Source organism: Nannobrachium achirus (assembly GCF_963921795.1).
Source record: "Nannobrachium achirus genome assembly, chromosome: 4".
Lineage (NCBI taxonomy): Eukaryota > Metazoa > Chordata > Actinopteri > Myctophiformes > Myctophidae > Nannobrachium > Nannobrachium achirus.
In genome coordinates, this window is record NC_137813.1 from 54,506,246 (window position 1) to 54,534,174 (window position 27,929).

General features: G+C 44.4%; 2 protein-coding genes across 2 annotated transcripts; one reads left to right on the top strand and one right to left on the bottom strand.

Annotated features, from left to right (window-relative positions):
• Nucleotides 1-27,902, top strand: syt17 (synaptotagmin XVII; the record flags this gene model as incomplete). Its single annotated transcript, XM_080723389.1, has 8 exons — nucleotides 1-69; nucleotides 3,678-3,826; nucleotides 10,301-10,452; nucleotides 11,065-11,308; nucleotides 14,991-15,363; nucleotides 16,919-17,039; nucleotides 17,848-18,003; nucleotides 27,706-27,902. Coding segments are annotated over 8 exons (1,461 nt in total), but the record flags the coding sequence as incomplete, so codon positions are not given.
• On the bottom strand, nucleotides 12,495-14,276 carry LOC308284120 (putative E3 ubiquitin-protein ligase DTX2; the record flags this gene model as incomplete). The annotated part of the gene is made up of 1 exon (XM_080724658.1): nucleotides 12,495-14,276. The coding sequence occupies one exon, from the start codon at nucleotides 14,274-14,276 to the stop codon at nucleotides 12,495-12,497; it is 1,782 nt and encodes a 593-aa protein (XP_080580784.1).
• Nucleotides 27,903-27,929: the final 27 nt, after the last annotated feature.

Below are 27,929 nucleotides of genomic sequence, written 5' to 3' on the forward strand. Positions count from 1 at the left end.
ACACCACCGCCTCACGACCCTCTGCTCCGCCTGGCCTGTGAAAAAGGACAGTTGGAACCGATCAATGAGGTATGAATCCGTATACAACATCCACCCAAGAGTGTGTGATCTGCTATTTTCCGGCAAATGTTCCGCCCCAGGATAGTGGATTTTGATTATCGCGATAATATCGTAAATTGTGATTTCTTTCGTCACAATAATCGTGATATGACATTTTCATATCGTCCCATCCCTAGTGTGTGTGTGTGTGTGTGTGTGTGTGTGTGTGTGTGTGTGTGTGTGTGTGTGTGTGTGTGTGTGCGTGTGCGTGCGTGCGTGCGTGTGTGCGTGCGTGCGTGCGTGCGTGCGTGCGTGCGTGCGTCATTCATATCAATGTGCAAATCTTCTGTAATCACATGCTATGCTTCTAGGCCATTCCATTGAGTACATCCATCCTTTTTTTCATTCTTATTTTTTCATATTGATTTCTGTTTTTCCTTACACAATACTAGGTATGCGCAAGAGAAAACCAGTAAAAGTGATTTACCGGTTTGATGATTTGATTTGAGTGTTTTATTCTTCTCCTGCTAGTACTGTGTCCTCCACGGAGATCAATTACTATCTATCTCTCTACTCTCCAACCTGTAACCTTACAGGCACACATGATCTCAGGATCGAACATCATTTTGATAGTCTGATAGTCAGACGCTATTCCTCCCCTCCCCAGCATATTCCTGGGGTCCCGACAGCCACAACCCTCACAAGCACACTTGCACTTTCCCCAAATTACACCTCTACTGTATCAGGTTCACCTTTATAAGGTGCCAAAAGCAACATGTTGTCTGCAGTCATTGTAACAAGATGTAGTACTGTACCTGAATAGTTTAATTTTTAAAACTAAATTAGCGTTATCTTGGTGGTTACGGTTAGGGAATCGCTGATCTAACGCGTCAAGCTTGCCTCCCAAAATCGCATGCATCTTTTCTCCAAAATCTTGTCAAAACTGACACCCCCTCTCAGACATACTGTACCGGTAAATACAGACAACAACATTCACTCTTGGAGGAGCTCTCCATTCATGTTGTATCAATCGTCCACGTATCTCTTAAATCTATGAATATGCTTTTTGTTCCCCCAGCTTGGTTTCAGGCTTGTTTTTTGTCACTGAGGATTATAGCCAATAGCACTGCTGTTGCTATAGCAAAGCTTAGCTATTAAGCGTAAAATGGTCTGTTGTGGGAAGTCCTGACAAACAGCTCTCAGAAAAGGAACTGCTTGCATGAAGGCTAATGCATGCCAGACAGATCCGCCACTGACCGCACCTTGATTCAATCATGGAGTCAGATCTTATGCTTCAAAATGGAGGACAGACAGTGATGGTGGACGGGTGAGACCCACATAAATGTGATGTGACTGCATTCAGCATCTGCTTCCTGCCAACGCCTTCCTGCTGCCTTCTCTCAACATCTTAACTCTTACAATTTACAACAGGTCCAGGACCCCTAGGTGGTCCTCACTCCTCAGAGTTACCACAGGGGTCCTCCAAATCTTTGTGTGATAGAAGCTTTTTTTCCCCTCCTTTTTTATATTAACCACTTGAACCCTAGCGTCCATATTCTGAGAACTTTAGCCAAAAATAGCCGATCTACAAGCTCAAGTGGTTAAATATCTGAAAACACAAATTGACACAAATCTAAAATACACTGATGATTGTGCCGTCAAACGATGAAACTACAAACTATATGGTATCTATGGGTTGTGGGGGTCCCTGCTTCATCTCTTTCTCGACTAAGGGGTTCTTGGCCTGAAAACGTTGAAGATAATGTACAATTTACAAGTAAGGCATTTAGCAGACGCTCTGCCGGCTACACGGAGCTGGATATTTCTGAAGCTAGACATTTCTTTGTGCTGTTGGGGCTTGCAGCCACATGAATCTGGATATTTCGGCTGTGAAACTGGATATTTTTTAAACCGGATAAATACGTGGAGAGATTGAAAAATATCCGATTCACTGGATCCGTGTAGACAGGGAACCCGGATATCTCTGAAGACTTTACTGTGTGTGTGCTTGTTAGACCTAGATATCTTTGTCGTGTGGACCTAGATATTTTTCTATGTGGTTATCTGAAAAAAACGGGATATTAGAAATATCCAGCTCCGTGTGGACCTAGATATTTTTCTATGTGGATATCTGAAAAACCGGGATATATGAAATATCCAGCTCCGTGTAGCCATGGCCTTAATCCAGACTCAGATCGACTTACAATAAGCAAGGACAGTGCAAGGCATCAACATCAATACATCAAATGCATAGAAATTGTCATCTAAAACATGTAGGTAGACCAAGAACCTACATGAATAATCTGTACATTGAAGCTCTTACACACTCTTAACTTTATTCTTCCAAAACAATTGGTGGGGAAGGAGTGGTAGATGAGAGCATAGCTTCCTTTCTTTACCACTCTACTTTTGATCAATTATGGGCCAAATTAACTAGAGGAAAAGGGAAGGAGATCACTTTGAATTGTTATTGGCCGTGCAGCGCAGTGCATGCAGCCTGAGCCTGAGTTCAAATGGTGGATCATAAGGGATGATTACATTTATGTCTGATCGATACGGAGGGATGGAGCTCTGCTCGCATATAAGCTGCCTCTGCTCACTGTGTGCAACGCTGTCGTCACCTGCTTCCACGTTTACAGCAGTTCACCTTGTGTGAAGACCATGGTTGGTTTTATTTTAGATGACCATATAATGTAGCTACACCCTAACCCTAACCCACGTAAACATAGATATAATGAAATAACTGGCTTTTCTGTGTTCGATTTTGCGTATGATTATGTTTGGCTGAGTGTCTATGCTCGGGTGAAGCCGGGGTGTTGCACCAAATTCTGGGCCCTGGGTACAAGGATTCACTGCGGGCCCCCCATGAGCTTTAACTATTTGGTGCTTTAACTATTGAAAAATAGCAGATATACAAGCTCACAGTGCCGCGCTGCAAGCTTATAGATCTGCTATTTTTGAAAAATCGTGAATATTCTTTGAACAGTTCAAATCCCTCTAAGGTTTTTTGAAAAACCTACGTTTCTATGTCAGTGGTGCTCAAACATTTTCATGTGAAGGACCCCCAAAATGATATGTATTTGGGCCCTAGTAACTCAGTCCCACTTCCCCCCCTTGTGACGCCCCTGCTGGAAGACTATATAACAGGGGTCTTCAACAGGGGGTCTGGGACCCCTAGGGGGGTCCTCAGAGTTACTACATGGGGTCCTCCAAATCTTTGTGTGATAGAAGCTTTTTTCCCCCTCCTTTTCTATATTAACCACTTGAACCCTAGCATCCATATTCGGAGAACTTTAGCCAAAAATAGCAGATCTACAAGCTCACAACGCCTCGCGCTGCGAGGCGTTGTGAGCTTGTAGATCGGCTATTTTTGGTTTGGTGTAGAGGGAGAAAAGAGCAGACTAAGTACAGAGTGAAAGGTCACGTTTATTGACGGTTCAAGTGTTTAAATATCTGGAAACACAAATTGACATGAACCCAAAATACACTGATGATTGTGATGTCAAACTATATGGGTTGTGGGGGTCCCTGCTTCATCTATCTCTCAACTAAGGGGTCCCTGGCCCGAAAACGTTGAAGACCCCTGCTATATAACACTAGCATTTCATATTGTCACCACTGCTGGCTGTGCGTTGCAGGGCGTTCTGGCCCGGCTGACAGACTGCCTGCGGTGTCGCTGCTCCTGCCGCTCCTGCGTGCTGTGGTGCTGGGAGTGTGTCTGCTGCACCACGACGGACGAGGAGGTGGAGATCCTCGGACCCTTCCCTGCGCAGACCCCCGCCTGGCTGTGAGTCACACACACAAAAAGAACAATAACCTCTTAACTATCAAAATACCTGGAACGCGCCCGAGTCACGTTAGATTTTAACCACTTTAAACCATTATAGTATGCTTTAACTTTAGAAAAATAGCAGATATACAAGCTCACAGCGCGGCACGAGTGCCGCGCTGCGAGCTTGTAGATCTGCTATTTTTTGAAAAACCTTGAAAATGAAAAAGTCTTTGAATATCTTTGACCCGATCCCTTTGACCCGACTTCTAAATCCTTCCTCTAAATCAGTGGATCTCAAACATTTTCATGTCAAGGACCCCCAAAATTACAGGTATTTAGCCACGGACCCCCATCTCAAAATATGTTGTTCCAGGGACCCCCCAGAAGCAAATATTTGAGTTACAAATGTTTGCTTTTAAATAGATATATTCAAAGACTTGCAAAGAAAAATCATGATTTTTCAAAAATAGCAGATCTACAAGCTCGCAGCGCGGCACTCGGTGCCGCGCTGTGAGCTTGTAGATCTGCTATTTTTCAATAGTTAAAGCAGTCAATAATCCTAGGCCTAAATGGTTTAAGACCCAGGGGGGTCCAGGGGAAAGATCTGCCTAAAATGTATGCCCAAATTGGAACAGTTGTGGAAACAAAACTACAATGATTGTGGCTACTATTGGCTCACCAAATGTCAGCTGACCCCTGAAAACTCACAAATACAGTGTAAAACATCCCATTATCTGATCTCCTACAAAATTGTCCTGCTATCATTTACCTAGGAAAAGATGATTGAAAAGGACCTCCGCCTATGGAAATCTTGCATTCTGAATAGTGAATGAGCCTCAAGACCTCATTGAAAACATATATAGTGAATAGAGAAATTGTTCACCAAGGTGTCATCAATTGATAGGCAAAATGATATGAATATATTCCAAACTATGTAAATCCTTCAGATGTTTTATTGAGCCGGGCTTTTATCAAGCCCACTATTGAGCGTTTTCTGATATTTTGTGGAAAGATATGAGATGACAAATTCAGAACATAACTATTATCTTTTTTTATTGGCCAGTTATTGCGATTATTAAGATGATAATTGACAAAAGTAACAAATATAATTAAGTATCATTAAAACAATCATTCATTAGAGTTAACTGGCTTTATATTATGGATAGTACTGTAATAATTTCTTGATCGCCCTCTTGTCTTGATTGTTTAAACATGACATGATGGGCCGCTATGCTCAATAACAAGCTTGATAAGCCAAAAGCGTATTGATACCGGCCGGGTACTCAATAAATCTGTTATCGGGTTATCGAGCTACCCTTGTTTAGGGCTCCATCCCGACGTGCGTATCTCCTTGTATGTGCCATTCTGTCCGTAATGTTAGTTACTTTATGTGCACAGTATATGAGGGATTGAATGTAGGAGTCTCAGAAGTAATGTTGGAGAACCCAGAAGTATCAGCGATGTCAGTCAAATTTGGTCATTTGTTTCACCATGCGGCTGTTACCGTGGCGGTGGTAACAGTGATGTCAGTCATCTCCAAATTTGGGCACTGTTTCAGCATGCGACTGTTGCCATGGCGGCGACGCATGTGCCGTACAGGCAACGGTATCAGTGATGTTGGTTATTTCCTAATTTGGGCACTGTTTAGTATCACGGAGGTCAGCGTGCCGTGCATGTATATCAGACAGACATCGGACAGACAGACATTCGGTCATTATTATGAGTTCGGATCATCCGAACTCTAATACACACAAAGTGGTTTCACTCAAACAGTTTGCACCGTAAATGAATAAATAATACAAATAAATAACTAAAACCCCCAGGGGGTCCTCAGAGTTACTACAGGGGGGCCGCCAAATCTTTGTGTGATAGGATCATGTTTTTTACCCTAGCATCCCTATTCTGAGTGGAACATTATCCAAAAATAGCCTGCGAGGCGTTGTAAGCTTGTAGATCGGCTATTTTTGGCAAAGTGTTTGGTAGATGGAAAGCAGACTAAAGTATTTGATGGTTCAAGTGGTTAAATGTCTTAAAATACCCATCACGCCAACATGATGACAGTGCTGTCAAACAAGTCTAAGCTGTCTAAGAAATCTATGAACATTTTTAATCGGCAACACAATTTTATACAATCATCTCTCTTTCAGCCAAGGGGTCCTTGGCCTGAAAACGTTGAAGACCCCTGGTCTATAATATAGCCTAGCCCTAGACTCTACAGTATGTTGGTCTATAATATAGCCTAGCCCTAGACTCTACGGTATATGGGCTAGACAGAGACTTGTCTGATAACAGGTGAGATGTTGCAGCTCTCTCCTCGGAGACACGGCTGTGTGATGTCACGAGGCAGTGAAGGGGTGGGGGATGGGGGGACGACTACGACTGGAATATGGAAAATGGTCGTTAACATACAGTCCACATGTTTTCCTGACAATGTTAGTCAGGAAGCACTCATACCAACCCAAATACACACACGCACATGGGCATGCGCGCGCGCACGCACACGCGCGCACGCACGCGCGCACACACACACACACACACAAACACACACACACACACACACACACACACACACACACACACACACACACACACACACACACTCTGGCGAGCACACACACACATACACACACACAGATGTCTTTTATGGGGTGTTATAAAATTATTTGAGGCATGCGTCATATTTCAGTATTTGCTTTATACGCCTCCGTTAGAGCTGAGCCTTGTGCTGTCTCCCTCACACGGTTGAACTGACAACCACAGCATTAAGGATATAAATCGATCATCAATGATGTTCATCATCACTCACATTTTCTTTCCAAAATGTTTAGGAATATTGACAATATTCAGCGTCAGTCTAATGATATTATGTTTTTGTGGGAATACAGTAGACAGTGCTGATCTTACAATTTACAATTTAGGCATTTAGCTCTTAATCCAACTTACAGTAAGCAAGGACAACGAGTGTCTTTAAAGATAGGATGTGGTAGCCTACTGTGTCATTTTGCCATCAGACTCTCATGCCATGTCAGAGTGCTCCAACCAGTGTTGTCTATTATTTAAATGTTGAATATTGATGTTGATATTGATCTTAATAAATAATGAATTGGTCATATATATATACCATTATTATTATTATTACTAGAAGCTTCTAGTCGGCGACCTGGCCAACTCGGAACAATGTAAATAGGGAATGAATGCCCCGCCCTTTAATGCAAACCCCATTATACCTGTTTTCATAGGACCCGTTTTGACCATCTGTCTGCCTGTGTCCATTTATGCCCATATATGGAGATATCTGTATCTGTCTGTCTGTCTGTCGGCGTCCATTTTATGTCCATATATGGAGATCACTGCAGTTATAGTTCTGGGTCCATTTTATGCCCATATATGGAGATATCTGTCTATCTGCGTCCATTTTATGCCCATATATGGAGTATCTGTCTGTGCCTCCAACTGTGTTGGAGACACAGGGCCGGTTCCCCCTTTAATGCAAACCTCATTATACCTGTTGTCATAGGACCCGTTTTGAACATCCGTTTGCCTGTGTCCATTTATGCCCATATATGGAGATATCTGTATCTGTCTGTCTGCGTCCATTTTATGCCCATATATATATATGGAGTATCTGTCTGTGCCTCCAACTGTGTTGCAGACACAGTGCCGGTTCCCCCTTTAATGCAAACCTCATTATACCTGTTGTCATAGGACCCGTTTTGAACATCTGTTTGCCTGTGTCCATTTATGCCCATATATGGAGATATCTGTATCTGTCTGTCTGCGTCCATTTTATGCCCATATATGGAGATCTTTGACCATCTGTTTGCCTCTGTCCATTTATGTCCATATATGGAGATATCTGTATCTGTCTGTCTGCAATCCATTTTATGCCCATATATGGGGGCATTCATTTTATGCCCATATATGGAGAACGCGTGTGCCCGTGGGACGAACGGTTCTCGAGATACGCGGATTACATACATACATACACACTCACAGAGATTTTTTGTTGACTCATGTGGCGTACGTGATGTCAGAGCCTTTTATGAAGTGATGTCACAATGAGTCAGAGCTTTCGCCGATTTCCTCCGGAACAGCCTGATGTCAACAATCAACCCCGCATAAGGAGATTCCGAACGTTTCGCGCCGGTTCGGGAAAACCGCGCGTCGGGTCGGGTCGAGACCCGGCACTGCACTCCGTGCCGCGGCGGGGAACGCGCGTGCCGAATCTGAAGCCGGTGGGACGAACGGTTCTCGAGATACGCGGATTACAGACGGACAGACAGACAGACAGACACACACGCAGAGACTTCTCGCATTTATAGATAGATTATGTGTGTGTGTGTGTGTGTGTGTGTGTGTGTGTGTGTGTGTGTGTGTGTGTGTGTGTGTGTGTGTGTGTGTGTGTGTGTGTGTGTGTGTGTGTGTGTGTGTTTTGCATCACTTAAACCAATTCACAGGGCCTTAATCAACCTTAAGCCCTCGAGCCAAACACACACACACACACACACACACACACACACACACACACACACACACACACACACACACACACACACACACACACACACTTCCTCCAGCCATGTGTTTTAGATTGGACCGTCGTCATGACAACTATCTTTCTCACTGGCTGTCGCCATGGACACAGAGGGCCCTTGATGATCCCTGAGAGGGATGGCTGGCTGGGTATTAGGCGTCCGGTGCAGATGCCTGCACAGAATTAATGTCTCAAGCAGAATCCGTCAGCACCACTGCCTTCAACATGTATATGTTGTCGTTAGTGGGAATAAATAAATAATCACGCGGGAGGAAGTGGACTAAGAAAGGGGAGGAGCCAAACAGGGTTAAAAAGGAAGTGGGATTTGTGTCCCTTTTTTCTGAGCGGTGGTAAACCGCTCCTAAGAGTGGCTGTGCGTGTGTCTGTAGCCACTTTTCCTCAGCGTTATGCCATAGCAATGTGTTTTCCTCAGCGTTTTGCCATAGCAATATGTGTGTGTGCGTAGCCATATTATATCATATTACATCACCAATTATCTGTAGCCACTATCTGTAGCCACTTTTCCTCAGCGTTTTGCCATAGCAATGTGTTTTCCGCAGAGTTTTGCCATAGCAATATGTGGTGTGTGTGTAGCCATATTACATCACCAATTACATCCTAGCCTTATATCCTAGTCTTTTTCCTCAGCGCTTTGCCATAGCAATGTGTTTTCCTCAGCGTTTTGCCATAGCAATGTGCGTGTGTGTGTGTGTAGCCTGTATCACATCACCAATTACCAATTGATGAAGACGTTATGCAAGCACGACCACCGCTCACTTCACATTGGGTGTGATTTTTTTACAGAATGGATTCCCAGTTAGTCCCTGATTGGCTACAGGCGTAAACACAGACAGAGGATGCAACAGAAACACCGAACGCAGTACTTGCACCAGGAGAGTGCACACTTAAGTACTGGACTAGACTGCACTCTGTTGAGGTGCCAACTTGCGCCTTGTGCACTCATGGCCATGTATGGCCTACTTGTGCACCAGCAGAGCGTGCCCTGTTATTTATATTAGGTCGCACTTGTTGATGGTGATGTCATGAAGAATGCTGGTCCCTGATTGGCTATGCAGACATTTACGCAAACAGACATTTACGCAAACAGACTCGCCACATACCAAATCACCAAATGCAGTACTTGCGCACTCTGCTGGTGCAAGTAAAAAGTGAAATTTGAAGTGACACGACACACGTGCATACTGTATCTCCTTGTATGGGCCATTCTGTCTGCGGCGTTACGCATCTCCATACACGGAGTTCCGTGCTCATACGGACATACACACAAAGCCAGACGTAGGAGTGGTGCGCACTGCTCAAAGATTTGCAGACAAAATTGTAACTGGAACACTATCAAATTGAAGCTGATCAGGGGGTACTCTCTCCTGATTGGATGACTCGGCAACCCACCTGAACAAGTATTTTCAGTTTCCTGGAGAGCTGGAGAGACGGGAGACCCCTATTACTGGACAAACACAATCACTGAATGCAGCCTGACATGTGAATGAATACTAACAGGTTTATCTGATCTAGAACCTGGTCTCTGTTTCTTTTCCTATTATTCCAGTCGCTTGTGTAATTTCGTTCACATTTTTGGAAACTTCAGTCAAGTCAATTTATTTTAAAATCCATGATTCCATTTGCCAAATCCCTAGAGGAATTTTTGACAGCTGCTGAAATTTTGGGTCCCATTAACTTTATTATACAGGAAAAACATACAAAAAATAAATATGTTAAAGTAGCATGTGAGGGGTCAAACTAGGGGGTTTTCATGACTCTGAATCCATTGCAAGCATTTTGTTTTGCATGAAAAACATTCCTTGGGCTAAAAACAGCCCCCACAAAAATGTGAAAAATGATGTGTGATATGTATTTTCCTAATCCCCCGAAAATTTGAACGAACCTTCATTTTTGGACATATTGAACTGGACTATATCTTTCTCTGTGCGTGCCAGGGTGAACGAGTGTAACACGGAGAAGGATGCAGACTCCGGAGTGGCCTCTGGAGACAGCGCAGCAGCGATGGCTCCGGACAGCGCTCTCATGCGGAGGCGCTCCAGCTCAGAGACGTCTCGCTCCACCCTCAGCATGGTCCGACAGCTCTCCTGTGAGTTTAGCTGCTAGACAACTATTGAGTGCTAGTATAAGTGGAACAAAATGGATCCTGACCTTTAAGGTTCCATTTGGTTCCGTTCGAGTTAAAGTAACACAGAGGATTTTATAGTGTAGATTAGGTACTGGAATAAAATATTGTATGAAAATGGGAATCCGTGCCCGAATGCTTCTCAAAGTGGGGGTCCTTGAAATTTAAAGGGAATAGGTGAGCTATAGCCTAGCGGGGCCTGCATCGCTAAACTCACTCAATCGATGTAAACTGAGGGGTTTGCAAACTTTTAGCTTGAGATCCGAAAGAGAAATATCTCCACGGGACTAATACATCCGAGTTAAAGTAAACATTTCTAAACACATTTCCCTGAGAAATTGAAGGTAAAAAAAATAAAAATATAAATTGGACATTTGTTTGCAAACCCTAAAAATACATCCCCTAACTAAAACACTATTGCTGACTAAAAGCCTATCATTCGAAATGCTTGTAGATATCTTTTAAGTCTTCAAGTAAATCCCATGAGTGATTGAAATAATTTCAAATGATAAAGATAAAACTCCCATAAAAGATTTTTTTTATAATTATCCTCCCTCCTTTCCTCTTCCTGCTCAGCTCTGGATAGCCGTAGGCCCAGCTCACCCCTGGTGGATGTGAAACCCATTGAGTTCTGGGCCATGGGCCCCAGGAAGGAGGTGATCCAGCCTCTCCGGAGGCCCCAGCACCCTCCCGACGACTACTTCCGTAAGCTGGAGCCTCGCCTCTACTCCCTGGACTCCTCTGGGGACGACGTGGACTCTCTGACGGACGACGAGATCCTTCTCCGATACCAACTGGGCATGCTCCACTTCAGCACACAGTAAGATCCACACTGACAGCTCTGAGACTATAGGATGGGACGATATGAAAATATCATGTCATGATTATTGTGACCAAAGAAATTGCGATTTACGATATTATCGCGATAATCAAAACATCCCCAACATCCATTATCCTGGGGCGGAACACATGCCATAAAATAGCAGATCTACATGCACACAACGTGTTGCAACGTGGTGCGTGTGCGTTGTGAGCTCGTAGAGGTTTGGTAAAGAGTGTAGAGAGTGGGGGAAAAAAAGACTATCAAGTACGTTATTTCCAGGTCTGTTTTACCAATTATAGAGGGTTTAATTTTAAGTGGTACCAGATATGCAGCTCGGCAAACAGGTGAAAGGTGAATTGCTCCCAGTGCATGACGAGGACAATTTCACAATAAATGTAAATCTCCACAATACGAATATTGGGAAAACACCTGTGTCATTTTAGTTGTTACTATATATCTTCACTGGGTGTGTCGCACAAAATTAGTGAAAAAAAAAAAAGCCAATCTACAAACACACAACGCCTCACATTTTTTAGATCGTCTATTTTCACTATTGTAAATCGTTTTTAAACAACACTGTAAATGTATCAAACATATATTTTTTCCAAAAACCTAGGTTGGTATTTAGAAGGTGTTTTTAGTTCTATACAACAAATTAACGAACATAGCCCAAGCTCACAATGTGTTGCATCACAACGCGGAAATAGATCAAATAGAGCTTAGGTTCAGACTCATCGATGTAGTCGATAATATATATATATATATATAATATAATGTTCATATATACTTTTTCTAAACATTCTTCTCGATTATTCAGTGGATCGGGACAATAAGCCGACAGGATGTCCTCGATGATTCAGCATGTCTGGACTGAGATTGGTTCAGACTCAGAGGATGTGAAACACATTCAGGAAGCACAGTTTGGAATTGATAAGCATCATTTTGTGTCTGTTGTTCACAAATGAATGACTGCTCGGCTGGTGTGACTCAAATATAAATAAAAGCCTCTTCATGTATTTAAATAGTGTGACAGCTTAGAACATGTTTGCTAGATTCCTTTTTTTTTTCCTTTTCTTTAATTAAACTAATCAATAACGGTATGACTTCATGTGGATCTTCTTTTTCTTTTCTTTTACCTGCACTGTTTTGTATTTTTTCACATTATAGCAGTGCAGTATAGTTATTACATTCTACCAGGGCTTCTTTCCCTGGAGCCCGGCTGTTTGAGGCAGTCCTCAGTCACACCCTGCGAGGCCAGCTCCGAGAGGACGTTGTCCAGATAGTCGGGGTCGGGGTAGCCGTGGCCCGACAGGTTGGACATCATCTCGGTCTTGTGGTGGATCTCGTTCCACACCACGGTCTCCTGCTCTCCGGTGGTGGCGGACGTGCCCACGGTGAAGATGAGGCGGCGCGCCCACGCCACCTTCAGCAGCTCCAGGACCTTCCTGCCCTTCTCGTTGTCCGGGAGGAAGCACGCGCGAGGGAAAGCCCTGCAGGAGTACGGTTGCCCCGGGCTGGGGTGCTCCGGACCCTGTATGCCACGGCGTATGCTATAGACGATCCCGATGGCGCCGCAGTCGGGATGGCCGGGAAGCGACTCGGAGATGTCATCAAAGATGTCCATGGTTCCTTTGGGTTGGGTGCCGGTCTTTTCTCCGTAGATCGTCTTGCACGCCGGACACTGGAGGCTGCCGTCCTTGGTTCCGTTGTCGTACATGGCCAGGACGCAGAGGACGTGCAGGGTGTGTCCACACTGGGTGAACTTGGCCACGGTGTCTGGGAGGACGCCCTGGGCTCCGTCCTGTGACGGTGCCGTCCCGTAGCCAGACGGTTGTGACAGATGGTCCATGCAGATGATGCAGTCCTCGTCCGGGACCACAGCCACTTCCTCCATGTAGCGCCGGATCACTGCCTCCGGTCTCCGGGCTGCCGGGACATTCCGCTGGACAGGGATGGGAGCAACACTAAAGCCATCAGCACTTGTGAAGCTCATCAGCTGAGCTCCATAAGTACTACTGGCGGGTGTTGTAGAACCCCAGGACACACTCCCCAGAGACAGAGGCCTTCCTACCGCCTGGAAGCTGGGGAAGCTCACTTGCCCGGATGAGAATGAAAATGGATGTTGAGTGCGGCTAGGCACGGGAACCACGCTGCTGTGACTCTGAAACTGCGATGAGAATGAAAATGGGTTTTGAGGGCGGCTAGGCACAGGAACCGCGCTGCTGTGACTCTGAAACTGCGATGAGAATGAAAATGGGTTTTGAGGGCGGCTAGGCACGGGAACCGTGCTGCTGTGACTCTGAAACTGCAGGTAGGATGAGGCGGGGCCTGAGGGGACGGCAGAGGATCCAGAAGGCGCTAGTGGGTAGGGTACGCTTAACTGCCGCCGCACTTGACGTCTAAAGCTGTTGGATTTGTTGACTTGGGTCATGGTCGTAAGGTCGACTGTGTAATCACATCCGTGTGGACTCAGGTCTGCGGTGGCCTGCCAGGCCTGGTAGGCCTGCTCCAGAATGATTGAAATACGCGTCTCGTATGACGACCATCCGCCTCTATCGTTGACCCATTCCCAGTAGACGCCACTGGCCAGGCCTGAGGACTGAGCAAACAGTGACCGACGCACCGATCGGGTCTTTCCCGTGTCCTTTCGGACCTGTTTGAGGCCGGGGATGTCGACGAGGTAAGCAGACAGGCTGGCGTCTGATTGTCCCAGACAGACACCGCCCGCACTGCTGCCAGGAGAGAAGTGCTGCTCGATGTGGCCGCTCACCGCGCCGCTGTACGGTCGCCACAAGCCCTGGTCGTCCTGCCATTCCCACACCACCACCATGGGCTGAGAGGATGGGCCCCCCACCGTTGCTATCCCCACAGAGTGGGGAGTAGCCGTAGTTGTGGAAGTAGATAGGCCACTGCTCCACGACCCACTGCCCAGCCCGAAGGAAGAGCCGGGAAAATACCACGCCATTAGCCTTGGTTTAGCTAACAACAGCTCTTATGAAGGGGCAGACAAAGAGTAGACGGAACGCTCTAGCACAGGTTTACATTCTGAATGAGTTATCAGGATCTTTGAGAGTGTGTTATAAAAGTCAATTTTTACTCGTCATAGATGACACAAGTCATAGATGTCACCACTGGTATCTATGTACAGTATGACTCCATATTAATTGCAAGGTCTGTCGTTCACTTACACAACGTGGCCTCGGAAAGAGTTTAGCCAATGATGTCACGGTATGTACCGAAATATGGGAAAATATGGCGAAATGCATTGCATCGCAATGAACTGTGAGCTTGTAGACCTGCTATTTTCACTATTTCTGAAAATGGTGGCTGGTGGTTCATATTGGAGACCCGGGGAGACACAAAAAAAGGAATCTTTTGGTCTTGAGCTGAAAGTGTTTGGGAACTCGAACTCCTAGCCTGCTTACTCATCTGCGGAAATTAGCAGGAACCCTGCGACAGACTGATATCACTGCATAGATATTCCATGTGGTGATAAAGCCGCCCCACATTTGCCCCTCCAAGCTCACTGTGAGCTTGGAGGTCGGCTATTTTCCGTACTTATTCAAGGTCTGGAGAGGGCACTTTTTACAGCCGGGTAAAAGGGCATTTAATGTCTATGTGTGCACGTGCCTGGTGTAAACTGTTGACCTTCCCTCTCTCATCCCCTCCCCCTAATAAGATACGACCTCATCAACGGCCACCTGGGCGTCCGAGTCATCGAGGCGCGCGACCTGCCGCCGCCGCTGACCTGCGACGGCGCGCGGCAGGACATGGCCCACTCCAACCCCTACGTCAAGATGAGCCTGCTGCCCGACCACAAGAACTCGCGGCAGACGGGCGTGAAGAGGAAGACCCAGAACCCCGTGTTCGAGGAGCGCTTCACCTTCGACATCCCCTTCCTGGAGGCGCAGCGGCGCACGCTGCTGCTCTCCGTGGTGGACTTCGACAAGTTCTCGCGCCACTGCGTGGTGGGCAAGGTGGCGCTGCAGCTCAGCGAGGTGGACCTGGTCAAAGGAGGACACTGGTGGAAGGCGCTGGTGCCAAGTTCACAGGTCTGGTCTGCATTACGACCTTATATATGGCTCTTTTCCACTGCCAAGGGCAGTGGTTCTCAACCTGTGGGTCGGGACCCCCAGGGGGGTCCCCAAATCATTCTTGGGGGTCCCCAGATGATTAACTTAATGTGGAACATTGTTTTCTCTCTCAACAGTAAAAAAAAAAATCAACATAAAGTTTAAGTGTAAAGAGGGTATCTAAACATTTCTAAAGTGACAATTTAAGGATACCTCTAAAATGACATATTAAACACTGGCCAAATTGTCAAATATGAGAGGAAGAAATTGTGAAAATAGCTGATCTACACCTCGCAACGCGAGGCGTTGTGAGCATGTAGATCTGCTATTTTCACAGTAGAACTGTGTTATACAAAATGTAATGCCTCAACTCTTTGTTCTCGTCCGGTTGTGGGGGTCCCCAGTTAAAAATATGATTATTTTGGGGGTCGCGGCCTGAAAAGGTTGAGAACCACTGGCCAAGGGTAGGGTTGGGATCCTTTTGGATTATCGGGTATTATGATTATATACTTGGAGGAAGATGTTTTTTCAAAAAAGTGTACAGAAAGTGTTAAAACTAGAAAAGATGCAATTGTAAATTGCAAGTGTGGTTGCAATTTCCAATCCTCAAGCTTGCACCACTCCCCCAGATCAGTGACAATCAGTGACATCACTGATGACATCACTGGACTCCTCTATAGCACCACTCCCCCATTGAATTCAACTACACTCAGAATCAATGACATTAGTTTAGATTAGAACAATAGTCTGGTTGCCCTATACTGGCAACCACACTGATTATGTTTTTGAAGCGGTGAAAACAAAGGTATAGCTTTGTCTGTCCCGTACATGTCCCGTGCATAGGCTTCCAAGGTATAGCTTTGTCCCGTACATGTCCCGTGCATGTCCAGTCCAGAATGAAGAATTGAGGATTGGTCAAGCTTCACAAAATCATTCATTCATTCAGAACACATAGAATCTAAAAAAAAATCTTAAAGAAATCTAGAACTAAAGCACATAGAAAGTATAGATCTAGAACACAGAATGTATAGGTCTAGAAGACAGATTTCATAGCTCTATAGAAACAATTCACCGCTTCACTTCGAACAGAGGTTTGATTTTTATTATTACTATTTATGTGGCCACACCCACCTGTTCATTAAGTAGGCTATACTTGGTTTTCGGGTGGGTGGTGACCCAGCTGAAGTTAGCCACACCCACAGCTGTTGTTGCATGGTAAAAAGTGGAGGGGATGATTTGATTGTGTCAATAAAGCAGTGTATTTCGATGGGGCCTTTTGACTCAAAGGCTTTCAGCTTTCAGGAAGTAACCAAAAATACACAGGGAAGACATATTTGCATATTATAACCACACCTGGGGTCTATTAGAGTAATGTTAACTCCATAGAAATACATACAAAACAGAACAAGTACAAAACTATGGCACCACGTCTTTAACAATTCCGGTTCCTTAACGGTTCCCTATAACGATAACTAAAAATCTATATAATTTTGGCCTACTTTATCATTTTATGCAATTTTGTTGTGTTTTTCAGAATGAAGTGGAGCTTGGAGAGCTGCTGCTTTCCCTCACCTACCTGCCCAGTGCTGGCAGACTCAACGTGGACATCATCAGAGCCAAGCAGCTGCTGCAGACAGACATGTGCCAGGGCTCAGGTACAACACGTCCGTTTTGTTATCTGGTAGACTTTTTTTCTGTTGATTAATCACCCTATGGAGACTTGAGTTCAATAATATTATTCTTTTGTTTTTGTGCATTTGTGGAATCAGTGGGGAAAAAAAGGCAAAATTGTACAGCACTTGATTAAATTTACTTTACACCACTGGAAAAAAACATCAATTTAAGATGAAAGTGATCAGAATGGTCACACTTCATAACAGCTGTACTGTACAGGGACGTGCTGGGTCCCTGATTCAGCCCGGGAAAAAGAGTTGGAGTGCGTGCTATAGAGAGAAATCTCTCTCTGTAGCGCTGCTGCTACTCAAAGATTTGCCATTTCAGATCATGACAAGTGACAAGCCAGTGGGCCAATTACACAAGTTATATTTCGTCGTTGTCGGGTGGAAACCTTGTAGGCCTATGTCCAAAACCGTTTGTTTTGTATTTATCATTTTAAAAATGATTTAAACTACTACTTTAAACTGTGTGCTTGTAGATCTGCTGTTTTCACTACTTTTGTGCGACAGCCTTGTATGATGAAGAAGGGCTTTGCGGTAAAAAATTTACAAATTTGAAACTTGGAGATACAAGACAGTGACGATTTACTTTGTTGGACGCCCAGCCCCCAAAATGGAACGAAGGCCGACATTTTATTTTAATTTTCTTCCTAATGGCCGGCCTGGACCGGCCGGGAATGAACCGGCCGTTCGAGAGTTGTCCCGCTTTTCCCAATGGCCAGCACGTCCCTGGTACTGTATTGTATGTCATGACTGTCACTTCCTGACATCTGCGTGCCTCCTCCAGATCCGTTCGTCAAGGTCCAGCTGGTGACAGGGCTGAAGCTGGTCAAGACCAAGAAGACGTCCTGCATGCGAGGCACAATCGACCCCTTCTACAACGAGTCCTTCAGCTTCCGCGTGCCTCACGAGGACCTCAGTGAAGTCAGCCTCGTTTTCAGCGGTGAGGGAAAACCTGGATTTGTATTTGTTTTATCTCAGCTTTATTTAACCCCCAAATTGACACTTATACCCGCGGACACCCTTTTGAAAAGATATGCCAGGGACCACCATAAGAGAAGATTTTTACGGCTCTAGCAGTGATTCCCAACCATTTTATGCATTAGGCTACGGACCCCCATGTAATTACGTCTCTGAGACCCCAATCCATATTGTAAAATCAATGTTCATTTAACTCAGAGAGTTACAAATTAAACCAAATGGACCTGTTAGGGTCCATTTGGTTCCATTTGTACACTCACTGAGTTACAGACGAATAAGGGTCCATTTGGTTCCTTAGCCATCATTAAAGCTGGGGACCCCCTGGAACTCCCTTGAGGACCGCTTTACCAATTTGAGAACCAATGATTTAAATAGTGTGCATGTGTGCGTGTGTGCGTGCGTGCGTGCGTGCGTGCGTGCGTGCGTGCGTTATGCAGATGGCACAATTGTGGCAGGAAGCATCGTAACAGTAGCCAGGTGGCAGTCGACACAAAGTAATGTTTGAAACGTGTTTATGCACCCTGAGAGGAAGAGCCAGAGGCTGAGAGATTAAGAAGCATTGGACAGGTTCTGGGGGATTAGAGAGAGTCTGAGGTTCACTAGTACCAGCCAAAATTGTCTCCCCCCTCTCCGCTCCCTCCACTGGCTCCCAGATGCTGCCCGCACAGAGTACAAAACTCTGATGCTGGCCTTCAAAGCAGCCAAAGCCTGATTGATCCCTACAATCCCACCCGTTCACTCAGATCAGCAAACACAGGGAAGCTGACAGAACCCTCGCTAAAAAACCCAGGGCAACGATCAACTCGTCCTAGACTCTTCGCCCTCCCATTGCAATTAGAACTGCACTGCAGGTTCACTCCCTAGCTTCGGCTTCGACTCACCTCTTCAGACTTCACCTTAACCCGGGGGTCAGCAACCCGCGGCTCTAGAGCCGCATGCGGCTCTTTAGCGCCACCCTAGTGGCTCCCTGGAGCTTTTTCAAAAATGTATGAAAATGGAAAAAGATGGGGGGAAAAAAATATTTTTTGTTTTAACGATTTTTTTATCGTCACTGTCGGGCAGAAACCTTGTATCTCTAAGTTTCAAATGTGTAAGTTTCTTTGCAAAGTATAGCCCTGCTTCATCATACAAGGCTGTCGCACAACAGTAGTGAAAACAGCAGATCTACAAGCACACAACGCCTCGCGGGTGCGAGGCGTTGTGTGCTTGTAGATCGGCTGTTTTCACTAGTTTAGTTCATTTTTAAATGACAAATTCAAAACGAAGTTTTGGACATACAAGGTTTCCACCCGACAACGATGATATATAAGGCTTTTATAATTTTTTGCGGCTCCAGACAGATTTGTTTTGGGTTTTTTTTGGTCCAATATGGCTCTTTCAACATTTTGGGTTGCCGACCCCTGCCTTAGCCCATAGCACTTACCATGGCACTTGCCTACCCTCAATGACCATACATGTCATTTAGATAGCATTTAGTTTTTTGATTGTATAAGGTTTTTTTACTGAATAGGTGCTTGGTCTACCTAAGTTTTTTCTTAGATACTATTTCTATGAATTTGATGTTGATGTATTGATGTATTACATTACTTATTGAAGTCGCTCTGGATTAAAAGCGTCTGCCAAATGCTTAAATTGTAAATTGTAAGGAGTAATGTCCACAGCAAAGCGTGTTATGTGCGGAGGAGGGTGAATATCATGTCTGGAACGCTTGCACACGCAGTGTTTATCGATGTTGTTCACACCGATGTAACCGCTACATGTGCTCGAACATCCTGTCACGTTGCGAGGCGTTGTGAGCTTGTAGATCTTCTAATTTCACCACATTTATTTGTAGCCAGATCAAACAAAATGAAATGCCTCAACTCCTATACAATTTGAGTCCCCAGTTCAAATATGATTATTATATTATGAAAAGGTTGAGAACCACTGATCTACGTTATTATTAGCACAAATAGCCTAGCTGAACCAACGCGGTAAACATGGACTTCTCATGGTTGTGGTAATGAGTCATTAGCCATGTTTCCATAAACGTATTTGAATTAGGGAAGCGAATTATCAGAAATGCGTAGTAGGACAAAGCGAATTTAGCCCGTTTCCATTAAACTGGTGAAATGCGATTCTTGGGAGATCCTGCCTGGGTCCGTCTAACCGACGTGCTGTAAACACTTCCCGTGGGCTTGCACACAGTGCACAGAGCTGGGATGGGGCTGATATTTTCAGACCGAGAGACGTGCAAGGGCACTGCTGTGACTCGCTGCACACACATCCCGACCCAGAGCCGGTCGCGACGCACCGCCGCGGAGAAAGTGCGGCCGGCGGGAGCACAGTCAGAGCAAGCGACCCCGGCCGGGGTGCCCCGAGGGGCGTCCCCGAGCCGAGGCGGACGGCCCGCCACCCGGTTGAGTCCTCCGGGCAGACTGCATCCTGCAGCGTCGCAGATGCTTGTACGGCCTCTTTTGGCACGCGCAACACGGTGTGATGACGAAGGGTCACTCCGTGTGTAACAACCGGTTTGTTTTGTGGGCCAATGGACGTTAATTAAGCGGCCGGGGAAAGTGTTATAGGAGGACGATATGGACCAGAATGTCATATTTTATTCGCATTTATTGTCTGACCCGTTTCCATTCACAAATGCGCATTTAGTTTATTCGATAAAGCCTCAAAATCCACCTCCTCCAAGCGGATAATCTTTTTTGCGGATAATGAAAGTTTATTCGCATTTTGAAGTGTTTCCATAAAAAGATTTTGCGAATAAGCCGTTAATGCGCAAAAAGTGGCATTATGGAAACGCCACTATAGACACAGTAAATGACTATGTCGTGAAACACAGCCAGGAGGATCTAAAGAGACAGTGACTTCTTCAAAAGTTTAACTGTTTTCTGCTTGATGCATCCAAGGCCAAAACCTGCAGTTTCTATTAGCCTGGATTCCCCATCGATGATTTCACATGGGTTTCTGGACCAATTATTATGAAGAAGACAGATTGAAAATGGGTGAAGTGGTCCTTTAGGTTGAATAGTCTAGTGAGTCATGTGACAATGGCCGTCAATCAGGGTTTTTGATATTCAACACTATTTGCCTCTAACAGGCTTCAGCAGTTTGACTACACAGCCCTGTGTAGACCACCCAGTCTGGCGAGGACCTGAACTCAGAGAGCACCCCTTTCTAGGTTTAATATTTACCCTACTACACCAATAGAGGGTGCTGTTGCTCCTGAGTTGTCATGTTTCATCATGAAATTGAAATTTAGGCTGCTCAAATATTTCAATACAAATGATAGATAGCATAATCGTATCATTCTTCTCTGTTCGATTTAGCCTCCCCTCTTCCATTTAAAAGTATGCTTAGTCCTTTTGAGCTTCATTTGAGGGTGTGCCAAAGTAATATAACACATTATACAGAAAGTGTGATACAATGCGAGGGTGCAGGCTAGCTGACACCAACACAGAAAGTAACATTGTAATATTAACATATATATTTTTTTAATTTAAAGTAATAAGTCATAAAGCAACCCCTTCAGACTGAGGCACTAGGTTAATTACACAGTATTGTCTGGGTCATCATGTGTTAATAATCACTGCCGGTTATTCATTGATTAATGATTAGTATTAATTAGGTATTAATTAGGTATTAATTGATTAATAACTCCATCGTTTAACCTTATTTAACCTTATCTTTGAGATCCACAGAATTTATTTTCCAACACGGATGTAAACAAAGGATGTGACGTTGGAAAGAATTGTCTCTTTTCTTTTTTCCACCAGAAAAATAACGTTGTAACTGCTATCTTCTGTTCAAAAAGTCATGGACAGTTGAATATAGCTTGTTTTCACCAAAAGCACAATCTGGGGATCAATCTTTGAATTGAATTGAATGAATGGTTTATTTCGGTACAAAGTTAAAAAACATTGTACACTCTTTACACTCAGACTCAAAGTAACACCTTGGATTTTGCTGTACACAACCTCATCCTCACTCCCATCGCTCCATCATCTCCTATCTGGCTAATCTGTGCTGAGACAGCATTAATGACCCGTTGTTTGTGGTTTCATATCTTGGCAGGAGACGACAATTACATAAATTCACGCAGAATTAGGCATCGGCTGTGGAATGCTTGGCTTCGCCGAGGGAAAACAAGATTAGCTGTAGAATGGCAGCTAATTAGCTTATCTGTTAGTGAGAATGGGTTTAATTTGACAATGCAACAACAGCCAAACACTAAACCTAGTGCGTACTGCATACTGCTTAGTGCTTAGTACACAATAAAATCTTTTGTGATATATAATGGCCATTTGTGTGTATAACTATGATGTACAAATGTAACCAAATGCGGGTCCATTTAGTGACATTTATACATTAATTTATATGGCCCTCGTGTTTCTGGAGAGGTAGTCTGTATTGGTCTGCACTTCATATTTCAATCCCAGTTTGATCACTCTTTGTGGTATGCAATACAGCTTCCTGCTGAACACGACCGACTTTGGGTGTCTCGAATCATCAGTTGAGAGGCACACTGACACACTGCACGTGCACAAGAGACGTATACTCCCCAGTCAGTACTGTCTCTCTGTCTCTCTGCAGAATTGATACAGACCAGGCACGTGCACACATAGACATCAAAGGGGGCTTGAGCCCCTTCCCTTTTACCTGTCTGTAAAAAGTGCCCTCTCCAGACCATTAATGCAGTTTTTACCATGGTGAAAGAAATGTAAATGCCCTCTTTCCATGCCATACCTGAAGGCAGCATTCAAGAGAATTGCCTTGTCCAAACTCTCCTGAACTTGAATGCAGCATCTTATGTTGAAAGAATTGCCCTCGCTGTCCAGAAATCCACACCACATCTCCAGTATTGCCTTTTTTTATGCTTAGTTTAGTGTGTTATGAAGTACCGAAAATAGCCGACCTCCAAGCTTCTGCGACGCGTTGTGAGCTTAGAGGTCTGCTATTTTCAATATTTTCGCCAAAAGGCCCTTTTAGTAATTTCAGCCTCTGCCTCCTTAACATTCTCTACACGTCCCTGGTTCAGACAGACTGGACTCACCGCTGTGTTCAGCGCTAATTGGGTGGCAGCAGCTCAGTGGATGTATATTTACACAACATTTTAAAACATCCTGCGGGGGAAGCAGGAAAAGAAACAGACAAGAGAGTCTTAAGCCCCTATCAGAGTCGGTACCACGGTGAAGAGCTATCCACCGCGGTGTAGTCTTTTTGAGTCATAAAACTACAACGTTATGTCATTCCTCGCGGTGAAGAGCTTTCCACCGCGAGTCCCGACACATCTCTCTGTTTTTACTATCAGACAGATAGGCTCTTCACCCCGTTCACTGATTGGTCGATCTAGACCAGTCAGTCACGGTGAATAGGACTTCACCGTGACTGACTATGATGGCCTTCACTTATTTTCTGACTTGAGGTGGAAAGCTTTCCACCTAAAATTTGCGGTGAATAGCTCTTCACCCTGGACTCTGATAGAGGCTTTAGAGGCAGGGAAAGAATGAATTAAATAGGTGGTAAAGGAAAGAGGAATTCATTTGAATAGACACATGGTGCCGTGGTAATCTTATATAGCTTCCAGTTTTTATTGAATATAAATTGCTCTATTATACTACTGTATAGTATACTCTGGTTCTGACTCTATACTGTCCTGTCTTGACCTTGAACGTGAGTCCACTTGACTCAAGGTAAATGGTGAATGGACAGCATTTATATACTGTAGTGCTTTTCTCCAAAGAGCTTTACAGTGTACTTCACATTCTCCCATTCACTCACCGACAGCAGAGTAAACCATGCAAGGTAGGGGTTCAGTGTCTTGCTCAAGGACTCTTCAACACTTCACTCTGAGCGAACTGAGGAACCTTCTGTTTCTCCAAGCTGCCACTCTTATCTGTTGAGCCATGGGGTAGCTGTAGCTCCAGAGATAGTGTCTGTTTAATCGGTTCGAACCCCGGGTCTTCCTGGCTTCATGTTGAAGACGTGTTATCAGGGACGTGCTGGCCATTGGGAAAAGCGGGACAACTCCCGAACGGCCGGCTCATTCCCGGCCGGTCCAGGCCATTAGGAAAAAAATTAAAAATTAAATGTCGGCCTTCGTTCCATTTTGTACATTTTTTCGCAAAGCCCTGCTTCATCATTCAAGGCTGTTGCACAAAAGTAGTGAAAACAACAGATCTACAAGCACACAACGCCTCGCGGTGCGAGGCGCTGTGTGCTTGTAGATCGGCTGTTTTCACTAGTTTAAATCATTTTTAAAATGATAAATACAAAACAAACGGTTTTGAACATACAAGGTTTCCACCCGACAACGACGAAATATAACTCATGTAATTGGCCCACTGGCTTGTCACTTGTCATGATCTGAAATGGCAAATCTTTGAGTAGCAGCAGCGCTATAGAGAGATCTCTCTCTCTCTATAGCGCGCAATGAGGGCCACTCCAACTCTTTTTCCCGGGCTGAATCAGGGGCCCAGCACGTCCCTGCATGTTATATTTGTTCTTGGGTTTGCTGGTGGGTCAGCAAGACACTGAACCCCTATCCCAATGAGGGTGGTAAGCTGTACCTCGACTGTAAGTGTGTGATTGTGTTTGTGAGTGAATGTAACTAACACACGAAGGTAGGCTAAAGCGCTTTGGAATCAGATGTTATAAAAATGCAAAGCATTTACAAAGAACGGGTGGTTATAGGGCACTAACTGCATGGCTGCCATACCAAGATCACCCTGTTTTTGTGGGCAAAAAATAGATTTGGATTTGGATGGAATGAAAGTTTTGGAGAAACTGTTATTGAAACGTAATTTAATTTATTAACAGTGAATAGATATTTTCAAACATTGTGACATGTATGCGAGGCGTAGTTGTAATTGCTAGAAACTGTGAGCTTGCAATAGGATATTAACATTGAAATGACTGAAAAAATAACCATTTTTTTAAGCCTGTCCTGGAACAAGCCATCCAATATTTGAAGACCACAAAAAAGGGGTATTTATAAAATATAGTATATTGTAATTCAATATAATTTAAAAAATGATACAGAATCAAATGTGTTATGGTCATGATTCACCAGGTGCATGCCTGGCTGGATGGCTTGAAATCCAGGCTTAAAATAATGAATATAAATTATTTTCTGAAATCGATACGGGAAAAATGCATGGGCTTTCGATTTGTGGCACCACAAAATGGCCGTCACAGCTTTGCCCAATAGGGGAGTTATTATGCAATTATTTCATTGTCTTTCTTTTCTTCTGCGTCTGTCCAGTTTGTTGAATGAAAACAGACCTAACCGGCGCTGTATCTGTCTCTTATCAAACCACTTTGCTCCTACTGTCTCTCCTATAAGGGTCAGCTCCTTGTCAAACCAGGGCTAAATTTAGCCAGGCCTTGTCTTGTCTCACAGGAGAGGGCGTGACACACAGACCAAACTATTGAAAAATAGCAGATATACAAGCTCACAGCGCGGCACTGAGTGCCGCGCTGCGAGCTTGTATATCTGCTATTTTTTAAAAATCTTGAAGATGTGTGCAAGAAACCCATGTCAAGGACCCCCAAGATGATATTTGGCCACGGACCCCGATCTCAAAATATTTAGTTCCATGCAGGGACCCCCAGAAGCAAAATTTGAGTTAGAAAAATACATATATTCAAAGATTTTCACACATTTTCACAACTTTTCAAAAATAGCAGATCTACAAGCTCGCAGCGCGGCACTCGGTGCCGCGCTGTGAGCTTGTATATCTGCTTGTATATCTGCTATATCTGCTAAAGTTATAAGGGCCCCTCCACCTTGGGCCCCAGTAACTCAGTCCCACTTTCCTACCCCTTGTGACGCCCCTGCATACACACAAACACACTGATACAGACAGTGGTGTGTTTTAGGGTTTTTATGGAGGGTATAAATTATTTCTTCCATTATTTCTTGCTGCCCCCATCCCCTTCTCCTGTGTATCAGATAGCCTACGCTTCCTTAACTGGACTGTATACTTTTATTTTTAAATGTCTTGGACGGTATACTACTGTTACTGTACGTATCTAGCGTAACACGGTACAGTATAAAACATTTCACTTCCCTTTTTACCTTTAACAAGTGTTTAATGACACATACATACCGTACGTACGTACGTACGTACATACATACATACATACCGTACATACATACGGACACACCACACATTGCCTTGTGATTACATATTGATGATGATGATGAGGAGGAGGATGATGATGAGGATGATGAGCAACAACAGGTATGGCACAGAACAGCCATAACAGCACAACAACCTCATAAGTCATGAATGCAAGTAGGGCTACACTAAGGGCACTATGAAGACCGTGTCTCTCTGAGATGGAGCTGCTGCTCCGGCACAATCAATAACCCATCTCAGAGATACATCAGAGTGATTTGTTTGATTTAGTGGTAGTTGTGTCTTGTGTGTTGTGTCAGTCACATGTTCTGTTAAGGCTTTTAGGTCAGATGCTGATCCCCATTTTGTCCAAGACCAGTGATTATCAATGTATTGACAGAAATAATTATAAAATAGTAATAACAATAATCAAGTTTCTCTAAGGAGAATATTTAACTCATAAGCAAACACATATTGAATAAAACTGAGCAGAAATAATGTTTTTTTTATAGCTAAAAATGACAAATTAAATATAGAAAATGCAATATAAGCATATGCAGGTCACTGTGAATCAACACAGCATTAAATATGAATGAGTCCAGTTCCACAGAGTCACAGACTACTGGTGTGTCGTGGCTTCTGTCATTAAGTATTCCATCAGGATTTGTTCCTGCACCCACTCCCCTTTCCAGGGTTTTTCTTGGGCCATAAACAGACCTACATGAATCATGGTATTGCACAGCACGGTGAGTGATGTAAGCCTGCGAGCACGTCTCCAAACTTTTGAGTGTCCCATTAGTATTAAAGCAGTGCATTTTCCATGGGTGGATTACCGTCCAAACAGGCCTGCCCAAGGGCCCAAGGAGGTTCAGGGGAACCCCTATACAACATTTCTCACCACAGAGATGAAGGACTCTGCCATTTGTGCCCCATTAGACAAAACGTTCACTTTGAAGATTTTCCGACCATATAAACCTTCTTCAAAGAGAGTGTTTATCACAGCGTTTTTTGTTTTTTTACCAGCTTGGCAGCTTGCACAGCAAACCAGAAAACACAAGTCGAAAAGGGGGAGTAGCCTACCCATGATGTTTGGATTGTTTTGACAATTTGACAATTCAAACCATCCAGTTTTCTCTGGCCAGTCCTTGTAGATATACACATTTTGCCTTTGTCTTTTCAGGTTGTAAAGTTTGCCATAGGAGCTAATTGGTATAGATTAATAGCAACAAACTGGATGTCATCTTCTCTCCAATACTCTATATGAGCATTAAACATACTGTATCTCTGCCTGACAGCTTGCAGTCATAACCCACTGATGGTTTCAATTATAAAAATTTGCCTTTAATGTAAGAGGCTTTAATCATCGTCTATGACAGCAGTGGCATTTCAAAGAGTAACAGAATCAAACCTCAGCTTCATCGACTAATATTGATGTGCAATAAAGTTCACCACTTTTAACTCCATTCTCTCTCTCTCTCTCTCTCTCTCTCTCTCTCTCTTTCTCTCTCTCTCTCTCTCTCTCTCTCTCACTCTCACTCTCTCTCTACTGACAGTGTACGGCCACAACATGAAGAGCAGCAATGACTTTGTGGGCCGCATTGTGATCGGTCAGTTCTCCACGGGTCCGCCTGAAACGTCTCACTGGCGCCGCCTGCTGGCCTCCCAGAGGACACCAGTGGAGCAGTGGCACAGCCTGCGCTCCCGGGCCGAATGTGACCGAGTGTCGCCTGCGTCCCTGGAGGTCACATGATAGGGGTCAGGGTGATGCGACGGTGGC